Source organism: Chaetodon trifascialis, chromosome 1 (assembly GCF_039877785.1).
Source record: "Chaetodon trifascialis isolate fChaTrf1 chromosome 1, fChaTrf1.hap1, whole genome shotgun sequence".
NCBI lineage: Eukaryota > Metazoa > Chordata > Actinopteri > Chaetodontiformes > Chaetodontidae > Chaetodon > Chaetodon trifascialis.
The window spans coordinates 25,940,634-25,958,540 of record NC_092056.1 but is presented as its reverse complement, the minus strand read 5'-3'; the positions used below and the strand labels follow the sequence as shown (position 1 = coordinate 25,958,540).

Genomic DNA, 17,907 nt, shown 5'->3' with positions numbered 1-17,907 from the left:
CAACGGAGAGAAATGAAATCTTTTTAAAACTGCTTTTAAGTTGTGATGACTTAGCAGCTCTTCGAATAAAACATGCTAATAGAGGAATTTAGGTTTTGATCAATTGCTGTCACTGTCATTCGGGAGCCATTTTATTTCTTCTCATTATTAGTATGATTGCTAGTATTTTGACTCACTTCGGCAACATGTTAAACATCCTGACAACAAAGGCCATAGAATTGAAATAAAGTAATTGGGGAAACTGTGGAGAGAAAACAAAGGAAAGTCAGTGAATGAGAGAGAAGGAAGGAGGGAGCTACAGTAGAAAAAAGAGGAGAACACTGGCACCTGATTGATTGATATCCCCCAGTGGGTCAGTCATTAAACTGTGTGTGTGTGTGTGTGTGTGTGTGTGTGTGTGTGTGTGTGTGTGTGTGTGTGTGTGTGTGTGTGTGTGTGTGTGGCTAAGACTGAATAAATGCTAAGGAAAGGAGACTTGCATGCACCAAGTGCAGAAAACATTGTTAAGAATGACCTTAATGTGCTGCTTCCAATTAATTTGAAACCCACATAGAGTGCTTGCCTGTTGCCTTAACCAGCTTAGAACCAGCACTGGTAAACTACCACTGTCTCGTTCACTTCAACAGTGCAACTTGACAGCTTGGCTTTTGGGTAAATGGGCTTGATTACTGTTGGTTGGATTACCATGAAATTTAGTACAAATAGTCGAGGTCTTCAGTAAATGAATCCTAGTGCTAAACTAACATGTAGAACAAGTAAACATTGCTCTAAAGATTAGCATGTTAGTATTGTCATTGTGAGCATGTTAGCTTACTTTTGTAGCTCAAAGTCCCAGCGGCACTAGGATGTCTGTGGACTCTTCAGGCGGACTCAGACTACAGGAGTTTTGGCACAATTTATCACCTATTCACCTCTCCTGATCTGATCTGGTCTTGGACCTTGGTCGGTCTCCATGTGCGGCCCAGATTATCTGGTAATGTGAGGGGTTTACAAATCAAGCCTTCAACCTACCAAAGTGCTCACTGTCTTTGGGGCTGCCCCAATGATTTCAAACATCTTTCATATGTAGACATTAAAAATGAAATGAAAAAAAAAAAAAAGATTATGTCAGTACTCGTGAAGCGGGACCATAATAGCCAATGAGACACACAAGTTTATGAGCTCCGGAGCAACTGACAGTGGAGCCGTCAGCACTTGAGGCTAATGTTAGCTATCATACTACTGTTGACAGATATTAAAACTGACATAACCTGTGTTGACCACGTCTCCCTAAACATTTTCTGATCCCAACTCGTTTAACCCTCTGCCTTTTTTTTCTCACTGTAAAGTATTAGTTGTTGTAGAAGTTGTTTACTTCTGCTTCCGCATGAGATCACGTGAGATACTTAGTATGTGAACTGAATTGAGATTAGAAAGATGAACAATTGTGAAGTTTCATGTGTGTGATGCAACCCAATTTCTAAATCAGTTAGGTCTGAGCCCAGCCTTCGTCTCATTTTCCTGCTATGTACATGCGGTGAGAGTTGCACTGTTCCTCATGTACAATCAGAGCTTTGCAGAGAAATTGGTTTGGCTTTTTTGTGTTTTCAGCTACCTTTTTAGGTACTCAGCTACACACTGTTCATGTTCCACATGCAGACTGTGAAAACATTTTTTTCTCTTGGGAGCACAGAGAACTAGCTGTCTGTCTAGCTACCGAGCCAGTTATAAATATTTATAGATTGGGAATCACTCAGCTTCAGTCCTTTGAACTGATTCAATTTGGTAATATGTGTCAGTTAAGCAGGCATTGAAAACAAATTTTCACCACATTTTATCACAATGAAGAAATCCTAATTCGCCCCTCATCACCTCTAGCACACTTGTTGCGCCCCAGCAGGATGATGGGACACATTAGCATGCAGAGGCTTCATCCGCACTGATGTGCACAATCATCAAGCCGCTCTGTGTGCTGCAGTGGCCGAATATGGCTCTCCTTTGTGATTTACGTGCAAGCCATGCCAGATGCTCGACATTAGGGAATCGTTTCATATTCTAATGCCACGATAAGAAATATGGCCATCAAGTGTGTTGATGCTGCTGTCCATGTGTTTGTACTATATGTGTGTATGCATGTGCTGTTGCCTTTACTGCAGAGTTTATCATGCAAACCAGTTTCTGTAACAATGCCACCACAAGCATTTCATTTGGCCCTTTCTGATTACATTTCAGTGAGAGAAGAATGAAACCCCGAACAGAGTGGAGACTGGTATGGATCTGAATACATTCTCAGATCGCTGTGTATTTTGTTTTCAATTTGTGTTTGGGCATATAACAGGTAATAAAACACAGGTCCCAGTTTTGGTAAAGATCCTAACTCTGTCGTAGTCATAAATCAAGGAACAGACCCAGGACAGCCCGACTGCTGGATGATGTCATTTCCCATCACTTTTCAGACTTGTGTAAAATTGCTTCGTCTGTCTTCAGGGAGCTTACAGGGTAATGTGCTGTCAAAGATATAAAAGCTGATAGGGCACTGAGGGAACAGAGTCAGAATAACAATCTCAGTGTTTTGTTTTATTATCATTCTGAGCATCAAGACCACAGCAACACAAACTGTAATTGGTTCAGTCCTGTGTCATTGCAGATAATGTTCAGCATGGTGTAGACGCTTGATTTCAGAGGACGCACAAGTGGCTTCAGATGCAATGACTGATTTCAAATGCATGTTTATTTCTGTCTTGACTCGACCATCCTCCCCCTCAGTGTTCAGCATTGTTTATACCACAATAAAGAGAGAGCACATTGAGCTGTGTTGGACAACTATAAATTGTCGATAGCCTACATCGCAGAGGAGAATAAACATTAGCTGTCCAAGTGCTCAATATTTGCCACTGTTGGTCAGGAAACAGCACACAGTCCAGGGGTGTATAACTGCACAGAAGCCACTATTTGGATACCGTGCAAAATGGAGTCAGTGTGTGTTTGCCGCAGGCCTGCACGTCTGTCACATGTCCACCATGCTCATCTGTGAGTGGAAGTTTGAGTGAGCACGTTGAGGCCATTTGTCAGAAGAGTTACTTACATGTCTTCTTCAGTGTAGAGCTGTCATTTGAGCTTTGCACATAACCTCAAGGCTTCTTTAATTAATAGTGGCATTTGGCAATTAGTTGGCCTTTTTATAGCACTAACACTGTACTTGCTGTGTGGATTTGCATATTTGCTGCTCCAAAGCTAGCGGTCGCAATGTCAGATGGTTTTCAATAATCATGGGAGGTGGTTTATTTTAGCATCAACAACGCTTGAGATTTAAGTTCAAGGTTCTTGTTTGGAAGCTGGTGTTTACCAATATGAGTGAATTAACCTGGTGTACAGTCACAGCACTGAATAGCAAAATACTGTCTTTGATAGATTTATCAATAAAGCTATGTCTATGACAAGTGGTTGCAAATCCATTGTCTTCACATCAAAAGCAAGATGTCTGCCCTGATTTCACTGTTTTCGACCCTTCCCACGTATGGATTTAATTTGTTTCAAATCCATCATGAACTAGAAATGGGGCCTTGCCTCAGTGAGTTATCCTTCCTGTGTTCTCCTGTTCATTTTACATGTCCTCAAGTTAATTCCAGTCCTAATTAACTACCTTTGAAAGGAATCTGTGCGATAATTACCACAAGGAGGTGGGACGGAAGCAATCACACTCTGCACAATTTATTCCCCACCACAGGGAAAACCCTACAGAGTCACCCACTGCCTTTTTTTTTTTTTTTTTTTTGTCCAGAGAATCACCTTCAGCACTCACTTTGCAGCAGAAAATGGCTCTACTGACAAACACCCCTGTTGGTTTTTCGTCTGGTGTCGTATATTTGCACAAATAATTCCTATAATAAAAGCACAGTGAAAACAGAATTGAAAGATGGAATAAATAAATTGCGTAGGTGAGACCAGAAAACCCAGAGGCTGTTGTAAAAAATAGCCCACACAGAAGAGAGCGAGGAGGAAGAATGATGAATGGGCATATTGATAACATCTTTTGTCACCAATGAGGAGAATAATGCATAAATGAGGACACACAGTATCATTGATGCAAAGCACCCAAATCCAGGGCCGGCCAGTGTGGTGCAGTTCCACAGACTCAGTACCAGAATTTTGAAAAGCCGTTCCAGTCCAACCTGTGGCACCTACAGACGAAAAGGCAACAGCAGCAGTGATGTTCCACATTTACATCTCTTGAAAAGGACAATACTAACTGTGTCTGAGTCCAAATCAGTACTGTCTGAGTTCCTTACCACATCTGTGGCACTCAACTCTGGAGTTATTGGTTCCCTCTGAAGATGTTAAGTAAAAAACATTTTTCCAAAATGCTTTTTTTTTTTTTTTTTAGCAAAAAGGAGTAAATTGTGGATTTGTTGGGGACTATTTTCAGGCACAGGACAATGTGTGTGGGATTGATTCAAAACAAACTATCGTGTGTTCATAGTAGAGAAGGAGGATGCCAACCAGTGCTACAGCTGATGTGTTTTTATTGATTTTGACGAGAACAGAAGTCTTTGGCACGGAAACATTAAGGTCAGGTTGAGACGATACAGACCGTACCTGTTCGCTGAACGCATTCATTGTTGGTTTTGGTCTTTTCATGGGATTTTCTGGATGATAAGATCAATGTTGAATATCAACGGCTTTTAAACAAGCAGGTGCTGACATGCTAATGTGTGAAAGCCACAGGCAAGGAAAGTAATAGCTTGTTTGATTTAGACGCTTTTGCCACCTGCAGAGTGTTTTTCCATGTATGTTGTTGCTGTTGTCCTTCACCAATAAGACAGATAGGGCAGCTGCTGCATGTGGCATGAGAGGCAAAACCCAGGGCAAAAGAAAGTCCACGCAGCCCCCTCTGTCGTACTCACTGCTGATGAGGGTACACTTATAACTGAAGGTGACTCAAGAAGGCACATCGACATTTTTATCATCTCAAATCGCCTGTCATCTGGAGTATGGAGGCAGGGGAATAAGAGAGAGAAAATTTACCCAAAACAATAAAAGTGACAGGAGCAAAAATAGGAGGTGGACATGCTCCCCCCATCCCCAGTGAAAAATTCCACCTTTGTCATTTTGTTTATTGCAGGCATGAGAGGGCCGTAACCAGATTTTATTGTCCAGATGAAGAAAAAAAAAAAGAAAAGAAAAAAGATGCCTGTCAGATCTGACCAAGCTTAATGCTATGTATGTTTCATAGATATTTAAAAGGAGAAATAAATGATTTATACAACCTAGTAAAATCTTTGGCCTTTGGGATTTTCAGCCACAAGATTAATTGTACTCGTAGAGGTTAGTGTGACACATGACACAGCGCATCTACACACATGCTAACACATAAACAAGGAAAAAGGAAAGGCAAAGTGCAGCAGTGGCAAAGTGTTAAATTTACAGCTGCTTTCTTTGCCTGTGGGTGACGACCAAACAGCCTCCACTTTACCAAACAGCTGAATGTGACAGTGAGTTTGTGAGTTTCCATGAGGCCACAAAGTGCCACTCATTCAATTAGAGCAAAATGCGTGAATAGCTAGTAATCTGAATGAAATAAATTCTGTAGTCATGATTTAGAGTGTGTGCGGGATTAGAGGTGTTTCAAGAAAAAAGGGTTGTCTGTCAGACTTTTTTCAAAGTATTGTTAAAAAGGTTTTGGGTTTAATTCAGTGTGATTATGCAAGGTACAAGAGAACAAAGCCTTGAGATAAAAGTCGGCTTGTGTCTGAAAGGTGGCAGGTTCAAAGGTTTGTATGCTCTTTAATTCATCACTGAGGCCTGGTGGCCCAGCACTTATACAGTTGCTTAATGAACGAGTCCATTTTAAAACCCAGGAGGGGGTGGCAGCAATGTCTCTACTCCTGTAGGGTAAATTAGATTGACTTCTAAACTCACAGAAACAGATGATGCAAATGTCACACTTGATCAATTGATTTGACTGAATTAGCTAATGTACCTGCAAACTGCACCTTACAAAAACATAAAACATTTGCTGCACCAGGATTGCACAAGGTTAGGTGAAAGAACATTGAATAATACTGACTGGAGTGATGTGCCTCTTGAAAACAATAGGGGAATTTAAGCAGGAGTGACATATTACTTACAAAAAACTAAAAGGATGTTTGCTGGAGATATTTATTGGCTGGCAAAGTGTATAAAGATGTGAGCAAAGAGATTTAACTAAACCTCAAACAGCAGCAAGACACAGCGATCTGAGACTTTTCCAGAAGGAATCCCTGGTTAAACTGATGTCTGCTACTCTGAATATGTTAGATGAATGATTTTTTTTTTTGCGGATGATTTTTTTTTGCGGATGATGGCGTGTCCTTTGATGATTGGTTGCATTCTTGCCAATTTGCTTGCTATGGGAAGAGGCTTTAAGTTGGGGGTGCTGTAGCGGGAGGTGCATTCAGTGAAGCCAGGAGAGCAACATATGCCAGCGTTAGTCCCATGGCACAGAGAGGACAAGAACATATCCAAATATACATGCTATTTTAGCCGGCCCAAATTTGCACAGCGAACAACATAGGCAACACATTTGTTGTAATAAGACCAGATCAGTGTGGTATTACTGTTTAATGATAGTGTGAAACGGCTTGGGGGCAGCTCATAAGGCTTTACCTTGACCTGAGTTCTCCAGTTATATTCTGCTCATGTCTGTTCAGTAAATATGAAGCCTCTATGAGCAGCTGGTTAGCTTAGCTTAGCTTAGCTTAGCTTAGCTTAGCAGCTGGAAAGGGAAAACAACTAGTCTGGTTCTATCTAAAGAGAAACAGAATCTGCCTGTGCGTGTTATTTAAACTCAAAGTCTCAAACTAAAAGGACTAAACATGAGATACAGTGTGTTCATTAGTGAGCTGAGAGGTCCTGTTAGTTGGGTTTGGCTACCTTTGGACAGAGCCTGACTAGCTGTTTCCCTATTCTGCTGTTGCTTCATATTTGCTCTGCTGACATGAGAGTAGAGATGTGACTGTACACCATATACCACAATGTAACATTCTGAACCATTTCTAATACCATCATGACCGTGATTATCAGTGTTTTCATGGGATGTCATGGGAGTTTCAGTTTGATTCGCCACAAGAGTGCACCTTTCTCCTGGTCAAATGGTGGCGACCATAGCAGGACCACAGTGCCAGGATCTCAGTCTGTCAGGCTTCTGTGGTCGTGACTCGCAGTGCTAACATTAGCCAGTCATCCTGTTGAAGTGTGGTTACTTTATGCGTGCTCAGGTGTTTTATTTGACTCGCGAAGAGGAAACCCACTTCAAGATTGTAAACATAACATTCCTCCTGACAGGTCACTTCATTCTGTTGTGTATGTTACACACAGTGTGGAGATTGTGTGCAGCTAATGGATTAAAGGACCGATCAAAAGGCCAATTATGTTCTGTCAACATTACAAACACTTTTCCATCTTAAAATGATTTCAACTACCCTGCAGGTACAGTTGTGCTTACTACAAAATATCACAATAACAGTCTTTAGCGTGAAATTTTGGCCCCAATAATCATAGTGTAAATATTTGACACTGGCACATCCCTACATGAAAGTGGTATCAGTCTTCTCATCTAGATATTGGCAAGACAGCGAATAATACCCAAAATGATGAACTATTTCTTTAATATGACAAAGGCCTGCTTTACATGATGAAACTGATAGTGCCAGACATGTTGTAGAGTTTAGATGGCTACAAACAAATTGACTTTAGCATCTAAATATAATAAGCTGATTTAAGTTAGATGTGGATTTTACATATTTGTTATCACACATCATAAGACAAGACATATAACTTGAGGGCTAGAAAAATTAGAACCATTGTGAAAAGGATGAGACATGAAAAGAAATGAAAAATAGGCAAAAGTCAGCTCATTTCATTTTCCAGGTCTCCTGAATAAATCAAAGTTGGTTTAATAGAGAGGAACTTTACCCTCAGATAGACTTTTCAGGGGAAATGTCCATTGCTGAATTCCATTCTGTGCACAGGAAACGTCTCAGATGATAAAAACCCTCTCACAGGCTAGTGGGCCTTTTCATTACTCAGGTAACATAAATACAATTTTTAGGATGTTCTGAAGTCAAGAAGTCCAATTTCCCCTTCACTCATCAGAAAACCTTCATCTCCCAAAGAATCAAGTTGGAGGTTTTTGTCTAGTTTTGAGTGCTGCGGTTTGGAGGGTCCCTGAGGCCACATTGATCTGGCTCTGCACTCTGATCAGATGAGTTTTCATTCCATTTCATGTTGTATTAAAAAGTACCAAAAAATAATCCTTTTGAGGTATCTTTTCTCATTTTTAAAGGCTTTTATTCATCTTACTCATTATGACTTTCCATGCAATGATTTTATTTCAAGTGTAGTGATATTTCACGCAGGATACTGCACATATATCTGACTGCCTGTGCTGTGTAGTAGAGGGTCCGAGGTATCAGCAGGGATTTAGAGCTGTAGTGTGCCACTCGTCCACAGTGGTTGGGTAAGCAGTCGCCCAGTGAAGGCCCAGAACTCTGCTGTGCACATCCTTTCAATAAAAAAGGTGCTCAGGTATAAAAGCCCTGCGTAAGACCAAATGTTGTAAATAAATTGCTACTCACGTGTCACCCCCCCACCCCCCCCACCCACACACACACACACACACACACACACACACACACACACACACACACACACACACACACACACACACACACACACACACACACACACACACACATCCGCAGCTCAGGGTCTATAATTTGATATGACTGGGTCTTCATTACTATTTACTGTCTTGTCAAGGTGAGCGAGACACTCAGTTTCGTGGGTGAACAGATTCACTGTCACAGCTCCACTGCATCAGCCACTGGTGGCTGTTGACTTTATATCCACTTGCTGTTTCCCATCCCTCCCTCCCCCCTTTTTTCGTCCCTCCCCTCTGAAGATTGCAGTTGTCAAGTTGCTTTTCACGCAAGGTGATAGAACAGGAAAGTGAATCAAATCAGCTGACAGTAACTCATGTTGGGGCTTTTTTTTTTTTTTTTGAAAGGAAAAGAAGAAAGGAAAGGAAATTATTTCTGGTTGACAGGAATTTTTTGTATGACACTCTAAATTCAACCAGCAGAGAACTACTAACATATAGACGTATTTTGATGTGGCAACTAATGTTGGTTACTGAAACATGAAAGAAGGGATGAAAGGATGTTTTAATGAATCTATGAATAAACTAATGACTATTTCATTATTGATTGATCTGCAAATTACTTATTTTTGATAAATCAATGAATTGTTTTTATGTAAATTACGTACAGAATTACAGTTGCCCAGAACTGACTGGTTTACCATCATACATGCATAACAACAGCAGCAGCAACAACAACAACAAAAAAAAGCATCAAATAATAACATTTGACAAGCTGGAACCAGAGAAAATTAGGCATTTTTGCTTGAACTTTTAGTGGAACGATTAGTCAACTCTCAAAATAGCTGCAGGTTAATTTTCTACAAAATAATGTTTTTGTACATGTGACAAATGTGACTTGGGATTTTGACATCACTTGCTGTGGTTAATGTGGAGAAAACTCCTGTAAATCTAACCTTGAAAGTGTTTAGTTACTTCATTTGCATATATTACATTAATTTGAGTTATTATCTGTAACTATACATGTTTTCAGACTCACATTAATAATTGCAAATTCACTAACATATTTTCATCGGCCTGTGGCTGAAACCTGCCACAAACCAGCCAACAGTTGCGCATAAGTCATCTGATTAAGATGACATGGGGACTGTTCGTTAAAGATCCCCTCCAGACTTGTTTTAAGACATACAAAATATGGATGAATGTGAAAACAAGCCTCTAGAGTCAAACTCTTTACATACATCATTCTGCACAGTTAAGCTTAAACATCCAAGTGAAATCACAATAACAAAAATGCATTTTAAGGGGAGGTGGAGTTGAACTGCACGATTTCCATGTTTGATACCTCAGGCAGTCGTGTTATATTTCAGTATTTCTCCTATGTAGCAATGAGACTGACCAACAGACTCAAAAGTCAGATAAATTGAAGTAACATTTCCACTGTCAAATAACTCACCTTCCCTCTGTCTCCTTCCAGGTCCAGTAGCTGTGATCAGTGGTGAGGAAGACTCTGCCAGCCCTCTTCATCATGTCAACCATGGGATTATTACCCCCTGTACTCTGGATGCGGGTCCTGATGCGGTCGTCATAGGGATGACTCGTATTCCTGTGGTGGAGAATCCTCAGTACTTTAGACATGGACACAACTGCAACAAGCCAGCCACCTGTAAGTCCCTGTAAAGTTTCTGTATTAGCGCTCGTCCACCGCGGTGATGCATCCCTCTTTACTACGGGGAACCATTAGACACCACTGTTAGACTCTGTGACACATGATTTGACTTTCTTTTATGGAGATACAAACACCCATAAACCACTGCTGTTCAAGCATGAGGCAAAGCGAAACTGTTAGGCACTTAAGAAACTCTAAAGATTATAATACACTGCAAAGAAAAGACCAGCATGTGGTCAGAGAGCCAGATATCAAACACTATGTCCTCTCGAGGCTCATTTAGACCGTTGCATTTCCATTGTATTTTGCTGTGCGCTGGGACCCTCGGGGCAATCGTCTAATTTAGTGTCATCCACAGAGTCAGTGTGATCATATGGTGTTAGCATCTGGTGGCACCGTTCCAGGCACTTCGTATAGGATCTGTTTAGACAAAAGCAGCCTTCTGTATTGGTGTTCAGACAGCCTCTCTCCACCTCACTCACTCACTCTCCCTTGGGACTCATGTTCCAGGTTGGGGGAAAGACAAGACCACTTTAAGGCCTAATTACTCACAATTACATTAACTGCTCAAGAGAATGAGCAGAAAACAACTGTGCCAGCAGCCAGCCGCAGCCTGGCGCCTGCTGCTTCCCTTCCAGATGATACAGTCAAACCAGCCGGATTCAGTCAGGGAAAAGACTCTCCTCCTGTGTGAATGGCAGCACATGGAACCGGGCTATCCTGGTCCCTTTTTGTTTAGATCTGCATTGTTACATCTTGGTTTGCTCTCAAAATGGCTGTGGTCAGGCTAACAGAAGTTGACTTCTGAGTGGGAGCCAATGAGAGGGAAGGAAATCCCATTTAGAGGTGATAAATAAATAAATGACGGGTCTTATGTATTATGAATTACATGAATAGTTAATGGCCAGCCAGTGACTGATTTATAACGTCTCATGCCTTGCACAGGAGATCTGATTGCGAGCTAATGAATAAATGACAGTGGGCGCAAATGAAACTTTCTCCTGATTACCGTGCACCTGGAATTGAAAGTTAGATTGTGGATGTGCATGATGGCAGCTCTGACATAGGCTTTGCAGACTCTTCTGCCTCTCTGCATGCTGCATCCCTTGTCTTTTTTTAGATTTAGTCTATGTGCGTGCATTAAAATGGAAACTGTAGGAAATGAACCCTGAATTCATCACAGGGTCTTAATGGGCACTGCTTTCTGACGTCGGCTGGAAAAACAAAATGGCTCCAGACTGCCTCTGCTGATCATTTGCTGAATACGAATGTTTTCTTTACCCTCAGGATACACAGGCAAAGGAAATGTTTGTGTATCCGTGTGTACATCTACAGTATGTGTGTAGGTATATGACAGTGAAAATGAGTCTCTGCATGTATGTGGATGTAGACGTGCGTTCCTCCACCTCCTCTATGGTTTGACATGTGACTTCAGTCAGGGGTCCCTTGAGTCCCCATTGTCCTCGCTCAGCCTGATTGTCCTGCAGCTTCACGTGTCAACCAAAGAGCTCAGATACAGCATGGCTGCTTTATTGATGCTCGGCCGCCAAACCATTATGTATTCATTCATTTACTTGAAAGCTTCTTGTCCAGGAGAACAGCTTGCTGCCAGCGTATCACACACACATGCACGCACACACACACACCTCTCTCTAGTTCTGTCCAACAGTAGTGACACTAGGACACATAAATTTGAACACACCCACACTTACCTACGTCCATCAGGAGTCCACTAATGTGGCGTCGGCTTCCACCACCAGTTCTCTGGGTAATTTATAGCGTTCCCCGCTGTGCATTTTGAAATCAGCTCCAACAATAACAGTAGAGTGGAGGAGGAAGAAGAGGAGGAGGAACAGTTTGTTGCTGCTCTCTGCCATGCTGGCTTCTGTTAAAACAGCTGCATGTGATGGGAAATCGCCTGCTGCAGAGCTCACACCAGTGATTCCAGTGTGCCTTACCAGATGCATTATTCATGAGTGTTTGATCTTCAAGTCAATCCTGGCAAAAATATATACTATTGTGCCATCAGTCTAATAGTTCTAGAGGAAGGACTGAGCACACAATAGCTTGAGTGTCAGGAAAACAGTGGAAGTGCTGCTGTCATTCCTCACTGCAGGAAAAAAAAACCTGAACAAATAACATAAATATCATCCAATTGTAGTTGCCCTCTAGTTGAACCTGTACACATGCAGTTGTAAACAGCTCGAAAGATTGGGGGCATTGCAAGAAAAGTGGAAGCGCAGTTGCTGCTCTGATGCCAATTTAAAAACATGAAGTGCTGTCATGCAATTGGTTCATCTTTTAGATGAACCGGTGGCCTGGACTTTCGCTGCAGTAAACAGGCGAGCCGTGACTGATTAGGACGTTCGTTGAGATCAGCTTTTTTTTTTCCAGGCCAAGCTGAAAAGGGCCAATCCTGGGGAAATGTAGCGCATTAGGGAGATAAGGGCAGAAAAGGCAAAGGACAATTCTTTAGCCTAATGACAGATTCATATCTAGCCGGATCCGCTGTCTCCCAGCAAGTGGCTTTGTTTTATCACTCAGCTTGCTATTTTAATTACGGATTTGTCACATCCCGCTGGCCAAATTTAGACAATAGCTTTTGATGTTGGAGTATAACGCGTAGCCTTTCATTATATCCATGTTATTAGGGATATCACACGTGGGCACAGCTCGGACAAATCCCCACTCTGTCCCCTCTGCTTTTGGTGTAACAGAGACATAATTATGCTCAAGGTGATGTTTTTGAAGATTAAAATGTTACCAGCAGAGACAAGGAGTGAGCAACTTGGCAGCTTTAAAACTCAGCAAATGAATGGAAATGCAGAGAAGATTGAGTGAAAGGCAGTTTTCATGTTCCAAGACTGTGATTCCTTGAATTATAGTTTGAAACAGAACAGCCCCACAGGCTAGCCAGTTGTGAATTCAAACAACCTGCTTTAATTTGTTGCTCAAGAAGTCCAAGATGAGTTCCTTTCAGCTCAGCGCAGAAAGGAGCCAAATAGAAACTTTGTGGTAGAAAGAGCTCTTAAAAGATGCTTGTTGATGCCAGGTGCAGTCCCATGAAAACTATATCCAGATCCAGACCAAAATCCCATTAAAACTCACCAGAGATTCCATCAGAGAAACCTCCAGACGTGATGACAGGCACAGTAAAGATCAAAAGCAGCTGCCTTTTTCAATCCATGTACAACCACATTGACAAAACAGTAAGCAATAGAAATAAAAGTAAATTGAATAGTAAATTAAAAATGCTTCAGCAAACACATTTAAATGGTTTACAAAACTTTTGTAAACTAAAGAGGTGACAAGACGCTGCATCTAAGCTAGAGTCAATTAAGATATTAAAGTATTTCCCACATTTCTTGTTTCCTGCTGCTGTAAACTAAGACTAAGTGCCTGTCATCGTGTAACTGGCCATTTTCTGACAAATGTGAGAGCAGGTAGTGTGTACAAAAACATGTGACGAATTCTGTTTTAGCATTAACACTAGACCAGCGTTCTCATGTGTGTTGACTGATCAACACTGTCATGAACAGTTCCTTCCATCACTCAATGAAACAAATCCTGAGTATTTAATATAATATTGAATAAGATTTTGCCAAAGCACACTTACATAAATGTATTTTCTGCTTCTATAGACATGTACTCTGTTGGGATGACAGCTTAAGGTGGATAGCATGATAAGATAAGATGTCATATACTGCTATTTTATTTTGCTGGATTTATAAAGTACCTCCCCTGAGCAGCAAATGTAAAGTACTCACTGCTTAAGTGTACTTAATGCTTTAACTTCAATCCAGCAGTAACACTGAGGGTGAGCTTAGGGAGAAGCCATTGTCCAAAGAAAGTCAGTCACAAGTGTTGAATATTAAATTAATCAGCATGAAACAAATGCCCATTCAATCAAATTGTAGGAAAGATTTAAATAAACTGGTCGTAACTCTTATTTTGAAATGGTATTTCATTGCTCTCACTTTCATTCAATAGAATTCTGTTAGAATTCTTTTTGATTTAATGACAGAAACGTTTATTTCAAAATGACACTGTTTTCATACTGTAAGTCATCACCAATCACCGCCCTCTCATCTTTCAGCCAATCACATGGCCCCTGCCTTTGTTAGCTAGACCAGCAACAATGCCAGTGTTAGTCTGAGTCAACCAACAGCTTCTGCTGTAAATGACCACAACACACAGATACTAACATAGCTAACTATTTAGCTTAACAAGGTTGCATATGCTAAGCTCTGACTCATCTGTAGCTAGGCTGCCCTACTTGAGTTTATTGCTCAGCATCAGAGTGAAGAGCCAGTTTGAACTGGTTGATGTGAGTTAACTCTGCAGCGTTGGGATTCTGACGATGTCCCGCAAAGACACACAGCTGATGAGCAAAAAGACTATCTAAACCAGCTGGTGGGGAGTAAAGGGTTTCAGCAGAAGTGTTTTTTCAAATGGTTGAACAATGCCCAAAAATTCAGTAACTTTCCAAAACCAACAATCCAACATGAACTTCACACAGTGATTCCAGATGTGTGTAGATGAGAACGCAGGCAGACTTTCATCCTCTGAAGAAGCAGAGTGACCTTGCAGGATGACCCTGATGAAGACCACAAGCTGAAACATGTTGGACTGACAATAAAGATGTTCTTTACACTACAGCACAAGTCTTGTTGGAGGTTTGACCTATTCAGGGTTTGGACTTCTCCCCTCAGTCCTCTTTTTCCATTCTTTATGCATCTATTTTAATTTTTTTTTTTTGAGCAAAAACAGAGACATGGGATGGGGACTCCACTGTCTTAGATGGCACTTTATGAAATGAAATGTGTCATTATGAGATACAATGTCATTCAAAAAAGTGACATTTTGAAATAAAATTTTAAATATTAGTGCCATTGATAAATAACAATAACTATATTCAAATAAAAATGAACCCCAATCAAGCCTTGTTACTACGAAAATGACAATGATGAAATAACACCATTTTAACATTTATTTTTATTTCATAATGCATTTCTATACTTGACACAGTTAAATTATAATGGTTATTTATCTCATAATGCTTGTGTATGTTTCTAAACTTCTACCATGGGCCTGGCCTGGTCTTTGTTTCCAGAAATCTCTGAACAAGACTGATGTTTAGTGCAATCAAGATGATTGGTGATGTCCGTTGTTACAGCTTAGCCAGGCATAGGTGGTTATTCACACAAGCCACAGTGTTGACCAAGGCTGGGCACGAGTGACAGAAACATGGACCGGCAGTCAGCCAGCTGCAGCAGGTTAGGTGGAGGTACCTGCTGAGAGTCAACAGTAATGCTGGTGTTCATGTCGCAGTCGCCCAATGATGCCAACAGACACAGAGGCCCTGTGCTACAGTGAATTTAATGGCAGAGAGCTGTTTGCATGCTATTAGCTGCTGGATGAGTACCTCTCACCTAACTATCAAGATCCTGTGGCACCCTTTATAGACAAGCTAAACTGGAAGTACATTTCAGTGATCTCATTAAAAAGAAATTCTTTCTGATTTCCTTTTAAGTGTCAGAGACAAAATCTCAGAGGAGAGTGAAAAAAATGATATGAGAGGTTTTTAATATCGATAATTCCTCTTGGAATCCTTTGTGTTTGCAGCATGAATCACAAAAAATTGTGACCGATAAGCAGTCATAAACATTCATGAGATACTTTGAGTTTTAATACGAGATAATTTAACGTCATAGTGGTAATGCTTTATGAGTGCAGACCTAATGTGGCTGCCTTGTAAAAATGTCCCCAAGAAGAAATTGTGTGAGTGAATTATTATTCCTGACAAGTGGCTGAATGTAGACCTGAGCTGAGATTGGGAGGATGTCCTCAGCATTTTTGATGCTCAATGTTAAAGCATCCACCCTGCAGAAGACATGTTGTCAATGACCAGAAGACATGCATCGATTGACCCACCACACACACACAGGAAAGCTGTCAGGCACAAAAATACTCACAGACACCTGTGAGGCACAAACACACACACAAATGCACAAAGTTGGCAGGTAGTTGGAGAGAACACACCCTCAAAATGTATACACAGACACACACTGAAACTGGGGAAAGTTGGCAGATATTTGTGGTGAAACACACACACACACACACACACACACACACACACACACACACACACACACACACACACACACACACACACACACCTCGACAGACATAGGTACAGAACAAAGCCCTCCGAACATCTGTGCTCCCCCAGCAGCCTGACCTGACTAGCTGAGTAAATCTCGGTGCTGCGTTGTCTCACGGCCTCCAGGGAGAATGTTTGCTGGCATCAAGGCCTCAGGTGAGCCAGGACAAATGAATGATGCCGAGCTGTGGGATGGAGATTTAATCTCAGGGCTTTTCAGCGTGCCACTCTGGGTAAATAGGCTGGATGCAGCCTTAGTCTGCCTGCAGAGGAAACTGAAGGTTAAAGTAACTTGTCCTCTCCACTGCTGGCACACTCCATAATAGCTGCTTCACTCCCATCAGTGGGAAGGAATGAGGTGGCCATTGAGCAGCTGAATACAACAAACCTAGATGGAATATTTACATCCAGGAAATAAGGAAGTGGGGGCAACTGGTACAAATGGAGAGTTAAACAGTTTTTCGATGTTGCGGCTTAATAGCGGGCACTGTAATATTGGAGAATCTGTAATATCTGGAGAATGCCCCATTTTTGTATTTAAGTTGAGGAGAGTGGAGGAAAGAAACAATGACAGCAGTCACAAAGGATTAAGGATAATTTAGTTTTGTTTTAAAGAGGAGCTCCTCTGATTTTACACATCAAAGTATGTTTTTACAGGTCTTGGAGAGTACTACTGCATACTGTATGTGGAAAAGGTGTTGTGCAAAGTCCAATACAATGACTCAAGTGATGTCACAAGTCAGCGTGGATTGGGAAAAAGTGAACAATCATCTTGTAATGCTAACCAAGCTATGACCATTTCAAAACAAAGTTATGCTTGCCGTAGAGTTGCAACAAGGCTAAAGTAGGAAGAAGGTTTTGACAAGGAAGCAGAATACCTGCAATAAAATCGATGATATCTCTGCTGCTGCTGCACTGATTTTGCTCCTGATGTTTTCAAACTGTCGATTGTGAGTCTGACAGTGTGCAATGCTGCATTACTTTGAGTTTTTTAAATCAATTACTGGACAGTTGACTTAAGGAAAGTGAGTTCTTCAGGATGATGAAAATGAAAATAAAAGGACTTTTTCTCCCGTACGTCAAATGCAATGTAAACACTGAGATGAATAAAAGGTGAGGGTTGAGTTGAGCATGGCCCACTCTGACAGATGAAATAAGCCAGTGCAAAGGTGGGAGTTTTTTAGCCTCATAAGCTTAGTTTGTAAATAGTTCTGAAAGCTTAAAAAAAAATGGCCATTTTTGTTCGATCTTGCCAGTCTGGATGAAGAAGTTCTGAAGAACCAAGCCAGCATTACTTAAAACAAAAACAAACTTGCAGTCTACGATTTCTTGCATTCTAATCAGATGAATGACATCATTTACTAAAAGTCTGACACACTTACAATGGTAAAAGACAAATTTTGGCCAGAAAACATGGACAGGGAACAGGAGATTAATTAGGGTGAAATTAATTTCAGG

The 17,907-nt window shown here is 41.1% G+C and overlaps 1 protein-coding gene across 2 annotated transcripts in view; it reads left to right on the top strand.

The window, feature by feature from the left end:
* ntrk3b (neurotrophic tyrosine kinase, receptor, type 3b) overlaps window positions 1–17,907 on the top strand; it is a 194,318-nt gene that overhangs the window by 138,014 nt on the left and 38,397 nt on the right. For both annotated transcript variants that reach the window (XM_070970084.1, XM_070970076.1), the window contains one exon: window positions 10,095–10,283. In XM_070970084.1, coding sequence (XP_070826185.1) covers window positions 10,095–10,283 — 189 coding nt within the window. The remainder of the gene's footprint in view (window positions 1–10,094; window positions 10,284–17,907) is intronic.